Consider the following 13,221-nt stretch of genomic DNA (forward strand, 5'->3'; position numbering starts at 1 on the left):
CCCCCGGATTGGGAAAGGCCTTCCTCGACAGCCTCCGTCGATGCCATTGCATTATTATTGTGATTGCGATGCGATGCCCACACGACACGCCCTAGCGGTGCTTGGATATCCCTCCAACCTCGCCCCTCTCCCGTCCGGCTTGACCCAGCGTCGTGCCAATTCGCCATCGCCAGCGCCATCACTAGCGACTCGATAGCCATCTGAAGAGACGCCGAGTCCGACAGACCCTTATTGGGGCATGGCTGCTGATCCCGAGGATTGCCCAAGCCGCTACCTCTAACTGATTAATGTCTCTACGGGACTTGCCTCAATTTCAGACATCTCACAATATCAAAGCTCGCGCATCCGCCCCTGCCTGGGGGAGATACGCCCGCAGTTCGGGATATATCTGTCGTGCCCCGCAAACGCTTCCAGAGTTTCGCACCACATCTTGGACTTCCCTTGGGCGCCCCATATTTCAGATCCTTTAGCTGCAGTTCACTTTGACGGGCATTACCCACCCGACGCGTCCCTACATCAACAAACATATCTGCCAGTTCTGGCCGTGCACATTATGTCCACTACACCAATGTCAAGTAGTCGAAGTTCAAACAGCCCAGCCGCGATGGAGGACGACGAGCCCAGGAAAAAAGGTTTGTGGCGTTCTGCCCCAACCGGTGCCTACCTATGCTGACAGCTCTGTCGAGGTTCCCGAGGCGGAAAGAGGTCAGTCAGTCACTTGAGCAAAGCCCAGCTGGCACGGAAACGAGCGAATGACCGAGAGGCCCAACGAAATATCCGACAGAGAACCAAGGAACACATTGCCAATCTGGAGAAGAAGGTGCAAGAGCTGGAGCATGGCGGCCGATCGAGCAGCATGGAGCGGGTGATCAAGAGGAACAAAGAACTTGAGGAGGAGATCGAGAGACTGCGGGCTCAAGTCGCCACACACCAGCCATCTGTTGCTCCGGCGCAGGTCCCGCCAGAAATACCGGAGGAGCTCTTAATACCACAGAAAGTCTCCCTGGACTGGATGCCAGCCGAGTCGTCACATTGGTCTGGGGAGGTGCCGTCACATATGGCCGAGATGGGCAGCTCGATGCCATGTTCCGTAGCGGGATACACGTCCACGGTTGCTGCATCATATCCTACAACCTCGTCGTATGACGATGAAGTGTCACAGCAAATGTACACCCCAAATGCCATTCCCATCTGGGATGACCCTCTGGTCTTCGGATCACAAGCTTCACAGAGTCTAACGAAACCAGTTCCAGCTTGGGCTCCTTTTCATCCGGCCCTTTCCCAACCCTCCCGATTCGCCGATCTTCAACCCTCTGGGTTCGAGGAAGTGATCAGCAACCAACCTGCGTTCAACACAACATGTTGGCAGTCTCAACCTTCGATCTACGCCTGGCAGATCTCGACCAAGCTCAAAGCCCCTATTACGCTTGTTGATCAGCTGATGTTCGGTGTGATTCACTCTCAACGCCGCATGGCAATGGCAGACGGTCTCAGCGGCACAGATTTGGTCGGGCCAGCTTTCCCTTCGGTGCATCTCCTCTTCAACCAGCCAGGACCACCAGAAAAGAAGCCGTCCACTCTCACCGAGGTCATGGCCCGCTACTCCGCAGTCCTCTCAAGACGCGGTTTTGCCCTCATACCTGAGAAACTTGCCTCATTCATGTGTATGTACAGATTCGTACAATGGCAAATATCACCAACCTACAGAACCTACCAAACCTTACACGAATGGCAAGCTCCTCGACCCTCACAACTCATGATTGCCCACCCCGCGTGGATGGATCTCCCTCCCTGGGGCAAGTTCCGCGACAAGGTCATCGAGAACCAAGATAAATACAACAACGTGGAATTTCAAAGCGATTACGCCGCAAACCTGAGCGTCAACTTCCCACACGATCCGATGAAAGCACTCATTTTCCAAGAGGGCCAGATCATGGTCAGTCCGATGCTGGATCGCCATCTGAGCGATATCAGCAATATGAGCATGAAGAAACCGTTTGCGGATAAGTACCCGGAATTCAGGGACGTGTGTCGTTTTGATGAAGTGTAACGGCTGGATATTATGCATTATACTTTTTGTAGCATGGGAAAAGCTGTCTGAAATACATACCATATACGTTGGGACGGAGCATATGATCGGCGCTTTGGATTTTGCATTCAGGATTTGGAGACAGACTGAAAAGGGCTGATGCTTGTATTCATAACTGAGTGGCCGGCGTTATGGGCTTACAAGAGCCTGCATCATTGGCGTGGCGTTCGATATCCAAATTGTATCTATGATTTTCTAGTCTCTACATATTGCCCTGTTTATATACACTGAACTCGTTCAAATTCTCGCCCTTCCTTGTTTCCCCACTTAGCCCTCAACATCTCGAAGTACAGTATGATCCGGAGGTACGGTAACTCGGTACCGGTATCTGCTATTCATTTACCCGATAAACCTTTCTTCAAGTCGCCGCAGAAACTCTGTTCTCGTTACGGGCACACCTTTGTGGAGTGGCAACCGAAACGGGGCTTGCCTCGGATTGTTCCGTATGCATGTGGGAAACGCGGGGTGGCTGGCGAAATGGGTGAATAGAGTTTGGGGAATCAGGTTTCAAGGATCGGGTCGGACGTGTTGCTATACGTGTCGGGGTTTGACGGGTGAGAGGCCGTCAGATACCGTGGGTCTGTGTGTATGAGGAGGTTGTTGGAAGAAGAAGATTAAGCAGGGGAGGGGATGCTGGGGTGGAGTGGTGTTGGGAGGAGATCGCGATTGAATGCATAGAGGTGAGGTAGCACAATCATCTGGTTCGGTCGAGTCAAGCGACTGAAGCGCCCCTATCGCGGCCTGGGGGCTTTGCATGTAGTACAGTCAGGGAAGGTGCGTATTCGCTTGTCTTTCAAAAGCATCGCCTTGTCGGCACTTCCGAGACAAAGGCGTCTCTCAAGATAACATGGTAGTACAAGGGAGAAGGGGGAAGGGGTGGGCAACAGCTGCCCTTTGGTTTGGATCGTTGTACAAGGGTACACCTCCTAGGTTTAATTCATCCTCGACGAGCGTGAGACTGGACCGTTTTACACGTCCAATTTTATCGTCAAGGTCCTTGTTGTTGTCATTCTTTTGCGTCTTATTTTACAGCAATTTGCCTTCTTCTACGTCATTGACGACGAGTATACTCAAATTCTGTAAAACTTCGGGTTAATATAGAGCACAGTTGAGGAAACGCACCTCATGGCCTACTACTACAATGCATCTCTCAGTCTTGAATCTCTTCATATATTTTTTTGAGGAAAGTTTGTCTTGTTGATGAACGAGTAAGGTTCTCGTTTGTGTTCTTAACCATTCGATGCGAGCGGTGCATTCGACAAAGAATGCTGTATCTACGAGACTATGCTACTTGTTCCTGCTTTAAAAGTAGAAGGAGCAAGGCATTAAGTCTCTTTGACCAAAGTACGGTGAGCGTGAACGATAAAACGCTGCCGGAAGTCTATTCAAAATTGACTTTCTTTGTCCCAAAGTTACACTTGGGAGGGTGTGCCAAAAGTTCTACGCCCTTGGCCTTGAAATCCCTTGTCAGTGCTCCAGAATCGTTACAATGCGATCCCTTCATCTCAATCCTCTTCAACTCCGGAAATCTCTCCTCTACCACCCACAGCAACTCTCTCAAATCCTCTTCACAGCACAGGCCACCACTGTGACGCAAGACCAACCTCTCCAACGCTCTCGGAAGAACTTCACATAGCCGCACCACCAGCGTTGACCCATCCAAACCGCTTGGGAACCCAAACAAAATGGACCAATCCACATCTATGCTCTTCAGCCTTTCAAATTGAGCCAAGGAGCCGATTTCCCTCGCTGTCGTCCACTCTCCGTTCTCCTCGCCTGAATTAGAGATCTCCAATTCCTCCAAGCAAGGATGGAGATGTGCGATTGCCTGCCCGATCTCCTGCGGCAGGAAGTCGGGGTCTTCTTGCTCCCTGGCGACGTGATTGTAGGAGAATTTGCGCAGAGATGTGAAGAGGCGGAGAAATGTGATTAGCCACCACGCATCTAAGCAGGAATTGGCGATTTCTAGCTTCTTGGTGCTGAATTGGTAGTTTTCTGGTGGGTAGACCAGCCGGCGATCGCGAGCGTTATCGACGGCTAGTCTGGAAACGGCTACAGACTGGACAGATGGGAGCCTCAAGAAAGGCATTATATCTGAAAAATGCAGGTATTCTGACTCCGGCCAAAGGTAGAAGCCGAGGGGGTCGTCGGCCTCTGCCACGTCTGGTTGTGCGAAGGGGGAGAGAGAAAGGTCGGTGAGATGCTCCAGTGAGGATTGAGTTGATATCCCGGACACTTGAAGACGGGCCGCTATTCCCAGAGCGTGCTCCATATCTCCTGCCTCGTCATGTCGATAGTCGATCATCTCAATGCCCTCTAAATTGGGGAGGAGAAGAAGAAGCATGCTAGTCACAGCATGCCACCTCCCTTGTCGGATGCGAGGCATCCAATTCTCGATGTCTTCTAGTGCAGCGCCTGTTCCCTTCAAGGTATCTTGGAAGGCATTCATTCTTTCTTGACAGGCAGCGAAGTCAGCTTGTGCTAGTTCGGAGACATCCAAGAACTCTCTATTCGGAAATCCGGGGCCAGTGTACCTCCGCACGTAGGTAGCTAGTTGAGTGGTCGCCAGGACTGTTCGCAATAGTTTGGGAACAGAACTGCGTCCCATCTCGGTGAAGTTTAGGTATAGCATCGGAGTCACGATGCGGTTGAGATTTTGGTTACAGCTTGCTAGACTGAGCCATGAGGATGTCGTCCCATCGATCCCCGCGTACTTGACTATATCAATCAAAGTTTCGGTTGCCAAACGTTCGAAAGCCATCCTCGAGAGAAAGTTGAGCTGAAGGTCCTTTGAAAGAGTTCAGAAGATGTAAGGGAGCAGGGAGGAGGGAGGCGAGAATTTTTACACTTGGGTGCTGTCAGGGGGCGCCACATTTCTATTCTGGCACTCGGTGTTCCGATGAAGTGCATTCGAGGTGCATCAAACTCACAAGGATTTCAGCCACATTAGGCCTGGCAAACTGAAATATTAATTTCTGGCCGCTCTTTGTCAGCTTTCGTTGCCATCAAATACTGGGGTTTTCCTCATGAAAAGGACCAAACAAGTTGAATCCGTCCATGTGCCTCCTCCGATCAACCTCCTTCAGCATGACCAATGCGCTCATAATCACCGTATAATCCATCTTCTCCCACCACCAATAAATTCCCTCCTCAATTCCAGCTTTGCCCCTCTGCCAGTATAACTGGCACCGTACGTACTGCTGTCTCGAGGTGACACAATGAAGCCCCGCTATTTTGGCCCCCAAATATTACCCCGCACTCTAACAATTGCCCTGAGCGAGCCCCTATTGCGGAGAGGAGTACAAATATTTCGCTACTTTCATTGCAGCACCGCATTTGCGGGGGCTATAACTCTAATCGAAGAATGAGCTCAAGTCCCGCAGTCAATCGATGCATCGTTAAACTGCGGAAGGTAGTCAGGAAGGAGAAAGGTGATTAGCCTGCAACTGTTTGGTCGTTAATAAACCAGGACCCAAACCCCCCAACGTTCAGCTTGCCGATATCAAAATTGAAAACCTCTCCCAAACACTTGCACTCTCTTCAACTCTGCACAAATCTCCGAATTTTCTCTTCGGCGCATCAAGAGAATACCACTTTCGCGAACATGGATACCTCAAAACCAACAAAAACCAGCAGGCATCATCTCAGGACCATATCTTGCAGGCACGCTCTCAGCTTCCTCCTTCACCAACCTCCACATGACCTGTTCCCAAGTTCAGCAAACGAACCTCTCCAGCGGGGTTCTCATGTTCGACAAGATTGTCATCAGCTCAATAATCCTCAAAATCAGCAAACTCCTCCTTCTCAAGCATGCCGCTCACGAGATCTACTACCCGAACGTGTTCGAGCCCCCAAGTGACACGTTGACTCTACTGATCCAACTTTGGCTCATGCACTGGCACGAGAGATTGGAGAGGAGACGGGTCTCAAGGTCATCCGTGTAGTGCAAGAGCTTTTGCCACCTTTTGAGCATGAGACGAACACAATGGTTGGAGGGGTTGAGGTTAGGAAGATGTGTGTTCAGGTTAATTTTCTAGTAGTGGTAGAAGGTGGTGAGGCCAGAGTCGATGTGGAAGAACATTCTGTTGCGGTTTGGGCTCATGAGAAGGATGTTGAGGGGCTGGAGATGACGGACGGAATGGGCGTGCTGGCTGAGAGAGTTTGTGAAGTTTGTGAAATTAAAGCCAGGAACTTACCGGTACAAATTGCTTGCGGTATTCATCCAGATTAAAACTCAAGACACCTCTTTCTGAGTGTCCTCATTTCCCTTCGAACAAAGTTGTGGATCAAGATTTGAGATCCGATTGCGTCAAGGTCTTTCCGTCCTCTGTGACTCCACCCGAAAGCAAGTAGTTGCCCAGATTGAATTACCTTCTCAGTATGTCTGATTGTTTCCCCAGTCTGTTGTGAAATCGAGGCGTATGAAGCACTGGTATGTGTGGACCAGTTCACTGAGACCAGTTTTGGTCCAATTGTATTCTGTAGAGCGTCTTAACTTCTAAGAAGACAGAGTCCGGGCTTCACCCCGTGTTTTATGTCGAAATTCCTCAACGCGAGTTATCGGTTTACTGGTCTTTTCTTCAGCCTCTACAATCGAATTTCCTCCGTCTATCTCCTCCCTGTAGCGCCCAATCCTCGCTTCCTGCTGCCGGATGCGAGCTTGCTTTTCTTCCACCCTCGTGCATATCTTGCATTTATTGGGCAACTTATAGTGATTCACGGGCGGCTTCTTGCCACATGCCTGTGGCCACCGACCCCTCCCCCAACCAAGCGACGCCCTTTCAGCAAAGCCATAGAAAAGTGTCATAAGCAGCACCTGCTTATTCCTCGCGTCCAAGGAAGTTCGGTGGATGCATATCGAATCAACCCACAAAACTCGTTGTTGGGTTGGGTGCCGGAGACGTTGGAGAGAAGCGTCATAGTATTGAGTTATCGAGAGTGGCGTGGTGGAATAGAAAACCATCCCCTATTAAGTGTTTGACCACTCCAAACATATGAGAGAGCTTTGAAAATCACCCCATTGCCAAGGCGGACTTCGCCAGGCTTGCATGTTAGAGGTTGGATATGGTCCTCAGCTGGAACGAGTGTCAACAGCCGGTCACTTCCTCTCCTCGTCAACGGCTCGTGATGGAATCATTCTTCCATCTTGACTGAGGATGCTGAGCAGATTCTTGCGTTTCAAAATGAACCCAGAGAGAGACGAAGTCCTCTGGCGTCCTGACTTTGTTCCGGCTGAGAGGATTAACTTGTTTGAGCTGGAAAGGGTGGACATCTTCAAAAGCAGGATATCTTTCCTAATTGGCCAAACCATTTTCGCTCAAATCGGCCGTGTAGAGAGGAGAGGGGGTTGGGAAATTATGAAGTTTCGCTGCCCTGTCGAGAGTATTTGAAAACTTTGCGTTCGGCGTAGTGTCCCCAAACAAGGTCTTGTCCCTGACCCCGCGATGTAGAGAGAACCTGACGAAGGGCCAAACCTTCACTTCCAAAAATTTCACCCTTCCTCAATTGAAGAGGGTGAAAAAAAGGGAGTGATGATGACTATCGGAAGTCGGAATTAAACTCACAGCAATTGCATCCAATTTCCAACTTCTTGTTATTCTCTCCATTTGAAGTGTAGACTTAGCTGGACAAGGTTTTCGAGATGAGCTGAAATGAACGAGGATAAACTCAACGTCATTAATGGACTCTAAAATTCCAACCATTCATTTTATCTATTAATTCAGGACTGCAAGAGGCTTTGCTATTAATTCCAGTACTATTCTGCGAGGCTTCTGCGGGACTTCCCCAGTGAAGCTTGCAGGGCATGCGACGCGACTGGCGAAGTGATCTTACAAACCCGTTACAGGTAAAATCTTGATGAAGGAGCAGATTTCTTGGAATGATCATCGAGACTTCCTTCCTGCCAGACCTTGTATTTATGAAAGACTTCGTTCTAAGCAGAAAAATTAGTAGGCTGATGAGAAGCGTGAAGCAAGCAAAGTTGATGGTGTTGTCAAGTTTCAAAAAGAGGTCAGAGTAGGTTTCAGGGTTCTGTTTACCCGGAAATAACAACCCATCCCCGCAATTGTAACCTCATTCGGCTGGCAGGCGAGATCGTGCTGTGCCGCAGACAACACGAGAGGCTCATCATCCCCTCATCGCACATCTGTGTAATTCTCCCGGAGACCTCATTTCCAGCTCGGTCACGATAGAAACCTCTTCAGCGCTCGACGCATCTCTACCATTGTCACGTACACCCGCAAAGGCACCACTCGTTCAAGGCCTACCCCACCATGCCAATCGCCCTCGTCGCAGACCCCGCCGCCCGGCGCCCCAAATGGAGCAAGACCATCCTGGGCCTGCACTGGTTCTTCCAGTTCATTACCCTCGGCATCTTCCAACTGATCACGATCTTCCTCGTCTGGATGCTCCTTGCAGCTGCAACCAATGGCGGAAATGGTAGCGGGAGGCGTCCAGCGCCGCCCTCAAACTACCTCTTGTACCTCTCCCTCCTGCTCCCCCTCGACTTCATCCCGCTAATAGGAATGAATTAGATTAACCACGATGATATTTATCCTCTTGTCCAACGCCGCGATCCTTTGCACGATTTTATACGAATGGGGCTCTGCGTTTGTGCCGACGAAATACTTTAAGATACAGGTCGTAAAGAGTCTGTACTTCTTATTTATTGTGGTTGTGGTGTTGTGCTCTGGGTTGAGTCTGCCGATGGAGGGGAACGTCAGTGGAGCTGCGTGGGTCTGGGCAACATTTTGGAGGATGTTGATATTTGTGTAAGTTGGCTTTCCTGGGGGGGGGGTGAACATTTACTGATGCGCGAGACAGGGCACCGTTTTGGTCGAGCATGGCTTATGCTGTCATTATCAAGAAGAGGGTATCGCGAGAGTTTGGGGAGGGTGGGGAAGTGGCGCTTTGAAGGCCTTGGGGGAGTGCTCGGGGAGAAGTTGATGAGTGATACCAGGCATGTACTGCTTTCTTGGAAATAGATCCCTGAGGATCTCCACTATGAGAATATAAGACGATATTTACACCCGAACTATGAAGCGTGGTTGCACTGAACGTTTTTGGAATGTATTTCACCAAGTCCAGTTCGAGTGATATCAGGTTATCAACACGACTCTGCGGCTCCAGCACTTTCCCAAAAGACCTATTTTGCTTGCTAGAATTCTTCACACCTCCCTAATTAAAGCTTGTACAACTTCCTAATTTCGCCCGACCTCCCAGCCAACGGACCCTCAACTACCACGGTACAATGTTTATAGATAGCCACCAATTCCCACTCTCATCAACTATATGAATCTCCATATCAAACCTCCCATTCTTAATGGCATTTACCCTAGATCTCACAAAAGAAATTTTGCGCTTTTAGGTATTTTCTTGATCTCCGTCGTCATACTCATCGTCGCGTACAGCACGCCAACTTTCAAGTCCGTATGTTCAGGGCTGAAGTTTCCTGGTGCTGGGTGGGCCTACGAGGCGTCACTTGCAATCGACTTCTTTTCCAACACAGAACAAGAACTCAGAATGTAAAGAGGGGGGGACTTACCAAATTATAACGCGCAATAATAGACGAGATATTAAACTCCAGCTCTTCAGGCCTATAAATCGACCTCCCCTTCACAGAGAATCTAAACCGACTGTCACTACACACGCCATCCTGATATCCTTTAACTCTCCAAGTTTTAAATTTGTCTTTTACCGGTGAACGAAGAGATATCTCTTCCATCACGGCATCATTTTCAAAGTTCCATTGCTTGCATTCTCTTTCACGATCCGGGATATCTTCTTTTAGTATTACACGATCCGTTGGTAAGGTCAGCCCAGTTTCGAGAAAAACGTACGACATGTTTATTATTCGAATTGCACAGGTTTTGTACGTGATTTGGCCGGGAACCCTAGGAAAGGCGGCGGGCCTCTGGATCTCGATCTGGACCACAGAAATCCGGGAGCCGGGTTTCAGGAGGGTAGCGGTTAGACGGATGGGACCCGGGGAGTTGGGGGGAAAGAGCTGGAAGGGAGAGTCAATGGGGTCAGGTTGTGCTGGTTTTGACAACGGGCGGGTGGTAAGAGGTAAGTGCGCGCGCACTGGCAGAGGAGGGCTGCGGCATAGCCTCCGAATGCGCCACTGGGTTTGTTAGTGTGGGAGCGATTGAGCGAGTAGAGAGGGATAATTCGCCGCGCCAGTCCCACGGGATGTTGGCTGTGAAAATTTCATTACTGCCATCAACTGGTAGGACAGCAATGGCTTCTTCAAGTGAAATCTATCTACGATCTTAACCTAAGGTAGACACGATAGCGTACTTTACATTTCCTTACAGATGCTAGGGAAAGTGATTTAATACTTTTAAAACTATCAACCTCATGACCTGGTTAGAAACTTCTTCTGCGCCGCTGTGCAGGGTTGACGGTTTGTTGTGCTTGATGACATAGTGCAGTAAGAATGATTGGCCCCAATCAAAAGTTCATGTTGGCTCTGATGATTGGACAAGCATAAGGCGAGAGTGAGCGTATACGGAAACGGTTCATTAACGATTCGGCGGTCTGTACCCCATGAAATAAGCCCCAAGTCTCGCCTTCTATACTACCAAGGCTTACGTCACATGACAGAGTCAGGCAGGAATAGCCGATTGTAAAGTTTGGGGTCTTGGCGTCTACTTTATGTCAGGATCAAAACGACATCAAATATAGTGGGTCTTCAAGTCCTAATAGGAAATGGTGGGAGATTCGAAGGAAATATCAAAAGAAGACAGACGGACGTGGAGATTGGGGTTGCAGCAAATTTCGTCGGCTGCGAAGACCTAAGCGAAATTTTCAGGGGCTCTCGCTTCGCCAATTCAGGGGTTCCACAGAATCTGCAAAAAGAGGAAATCGACCCAAAAAAGACATACAACAGCAGGTATTCGCTGGTGGTCACCCACCCAACTACTAATCTGCCGATCTGAGGCTTGTGTATGGCAGAGCGGACGGGATGCCCAATTCTCCTCAGTCTGTGGTCGTATGTGGAAGCAGAATGCAGTATTGAAATTTATAGTCCTGAGCTCAATGACCACTTTTCCGTCAACTATCAAATCGTGGATCTCGTGATTGGGTGTCTGCTCCTCGCGGACGAAAATTGACCTGCCGCTTGGGAAAAGAGATTCTCTGATTATTGAAGGCTGGGAAGCCCCTTAATACGTACAAAATCCATTAGTCTCCCACTAGTCTCCCAGCCCCCTAGCTGCCTTAGGCCCATAAGCTTGACACCTTTCAACAGCCGTGGCGACGCAGTCAAATTCTCAAAGCTATGACTAGAATTGGAGAAGGTGTAGAGACGAAGACGGAGACACGGATATTAGAGGAGCTACTGTAGCAGGGAGTACATTTATGGAGATTTTGGGGAGAGTTGTGCTGAAAAACAAACAATGGCCGTAGAACTACATGGATTTGAAAATTTGAGGAAGAGAGCAGAGTTGGACGCGCAAGAGAATGAATATGAAGGTCCCATAGCCTATGTCTACAAAAATATCAATTTGAAACCTTTGAAAGTTTAGACAGAGCCGATATAATATTGCAAATCTACGGCATACTGTGGACCATAACGAGAGGACTTGAACATTCCATCCCTTCCAAGCTCCCACAAAACGAGAAGGAGCGCTGCGGCATCTGAACTTGAGTATTACTCGGCACGGAATCAGGGACCACCACGAATGGAGAGTTGGGAGAGCTGAAACACTGCAGACTTCGCGGTTTTGAGGTAGGTATAACCAGCACTGGGCGATGGGGATGATTAAGGTCAGGACTCCTTTAACCGTCAGCGTAACTCATTTTGGTATCCAAAAACTGACTTGATGTACCTTGGTACCATTTCTACCATTTCTGAAGTCTCGGCTCTGTTCTGTACGCAGAGTTCGGGTTGTAAATACTGCGTTGAAGAACTGGTGGCAGGGGCCGAATCACCTTCCAGGCCATCCCTAATTTCGTAGTCGTTGTCGTCTCGCTCATGAGTGATTTCTCCGTGTAGTGGAACAGAGCTGAGGGTAAGTTCTGCGGACTTATGCGCATCCTCACGTAATGCCCTATTGCACAAATAAAATCTCAACAATGATTCTATGGTTGGCTGCAGGCTGAGCAAGTGTAAGACATAGAAGCTGATCGCTTCTGCGGCAATGCTGAGAGTATACGGTGGATTTCTATTCGTCTCAAGTTCACCCCAGTCCTTATTCTCTTCAGCGTCACCCAACGCCATTTCGTAGTATTCTCGACTTACCATTGTGGCTTCCTTAAGCTCCGTGCTCATCTTGTCAGCGAGATCTTGCAAATCATCTTCCTGGGTCTCTGATCTCCTTGACAAGACCAAGGGAAGGACATCTGCAAGAGAAAACGAATTAGTTAGAGGATTGGAGCACAGCGGGAACAGCTTACCTTTTGATAACGTCACCCCAATTCCATAGAAAAGCCGTAGAGCAGTGTCTCTCAAAATGGGTGACTTGTTCAAGGTTTCATCCAAATTTTGGTCTTTAAAAACTTCGTCCCAAAGCACCAATCTACCCCAAGATTGCTCCAGAATAAAGACATCCTTCGGTTTTTGATCTATAGTCGAGCATGCCGACACTGTGGCCTTCAACAGATGCAGACAACGATTGTAAATTTTGCTGCAGGAATATGTCGATGTAGTCTGGTCCATGTTGCCGACACAGAAGGTTGCCAATGTTGTTACTGAGAACGAAGTAATACAGAGACTCCAAAGACTATTAATATCATTGCATGACCTATGACAAATTCAAACCCAGTGCGAATTGCGGAATGGAATGAGTGTAAGAAGGCTGAGACGACTAAAAATATACCTCGCCGCTTGACCCACTTGCATGCGGCCCGGACTAGGCCACCATGGCAAATTCAAGTGATGACTGGCAAATAATGGCGCGTTTAAAACCGCGCGGCTGTCCGTAACTTCTTGCCTTTTTTTATTTTTTTTTAGCAAAAACATGCATATCGAACATATCAATTATAAGCCTATAGTTTTGAGGTTGTCGTGTCTGCCACGTTTTGGGACAGCAAGCGCCCGACTTCCGCTTTGACGACACTGGAGGAAGAATAGCGTGACCGCTTCTGTGGCCGTTTCAAATTCCGGTCGCGGCCCCTTATTGTAAACGCTA

At 49.0% G+C, this 13,221-nt stretch overlaps 4 protein-coding genes across 4 annotated transcripts; 2 read left to right on the plus strand and 2 right to left on the minus strand.

Annotated features, from left to right (window-relative positions):
* Positions 1-568: 568 nt before the first annotated feature.
* Positions 569-2,050, plus strand: K444DRAFT_544032 (uncharacterized protein; the record flags this gene model as incomplete). Its single annotated transcript, XM_024876021.1, has 2 exons — positions 569-632; positions 687-2,050. The coding sequence occupies 2 exons, from the start codon at positions 569-571 to the stop codon at positions 2,048-2,050; spliced, it is 1,428 nt and encodes a 475-aa protein (XP_024728396.1).
* A 1,420-nt stretch (positions 2,051-3,470) lies between these two features.
* K444DRAFT_636778 (uncharacterized protein) lies at positions 3,471-4,850 on the minus strand (the record flags this gene model as incomplete). The annotated part of the gene is made up of 1 exon (XM_024884044.1): positions 3,471-4,850. One exon carries the CDS (start codon positions 4,848-4,850, stop codon positions 3,471-3,473), a length of 1,380 nt encoding a protein of 459 aa, XP_024728397.1.
* Positions 4,851-8,210: 3,360 nt separating this feature from the next.
* Positions 8,211-9,257, plus strand: K444DRAFT_620597 (uncharacterized protein). The gene is made up of 3 exons (XM_024881741.1): positions 8,211-8,567; positions 8,623-8,859; positions 8,912-9,257. The coding sequence occupies exons 1-3, from the start codon at positions 8,362-8,364 to the stop codon at positions 9,000-9,002; spliced, it is 534 nt and encodes a 177-aa protein (XP_024728398.1). The 5' UTR covers positions 8,211-8,361; the 3' UTR covers positions 9,003-9,257.
* A 2,236-nt stretch (positions 9,258-11,493) lies between these two features.
* On the minus strand, positions 11,494-12,848 carry K444DRAFT_233387 (uncharacterized protein). Its single transcript, XM_024871246.1, has 4 exons — positions 12,488-12,848; positions 12,333-12,433; positions 11,920-12,281; positions 11,494-11,867 (listed from the first exon to the last, which is right to left on the minus strand). The coding sequence occupies exons 1-4, from the start codon at positions 12,747-12,749 to the stop codon at positions 11,642-11,644; spliced, it is 951 nt and encodes a 316-aa protein (XP_024728399.1). The 5' UTR covers positions 12,750-12,848; the 3' UTR covers positions 11,494-11,641.
* Positions 12,849-13,221: the final 373 nt, after the last annotated feature.

Source organism: Hyaloscypha bicolor, assembly GCF_002865645.1.
Source record: "Hyaloscypha bicolor E unplaced genomic scaffold K444scaffold_182, whole genome shotgun sequence".
NCBI classification, from domain to species: domain Eukaryota; kingdom Fungi; phylum Ascomycota; class Leotiomycetes; order Helotiales; family Hyaloscyphaceae; genus Hyaloscypha; species Hyaloscypha bicolor.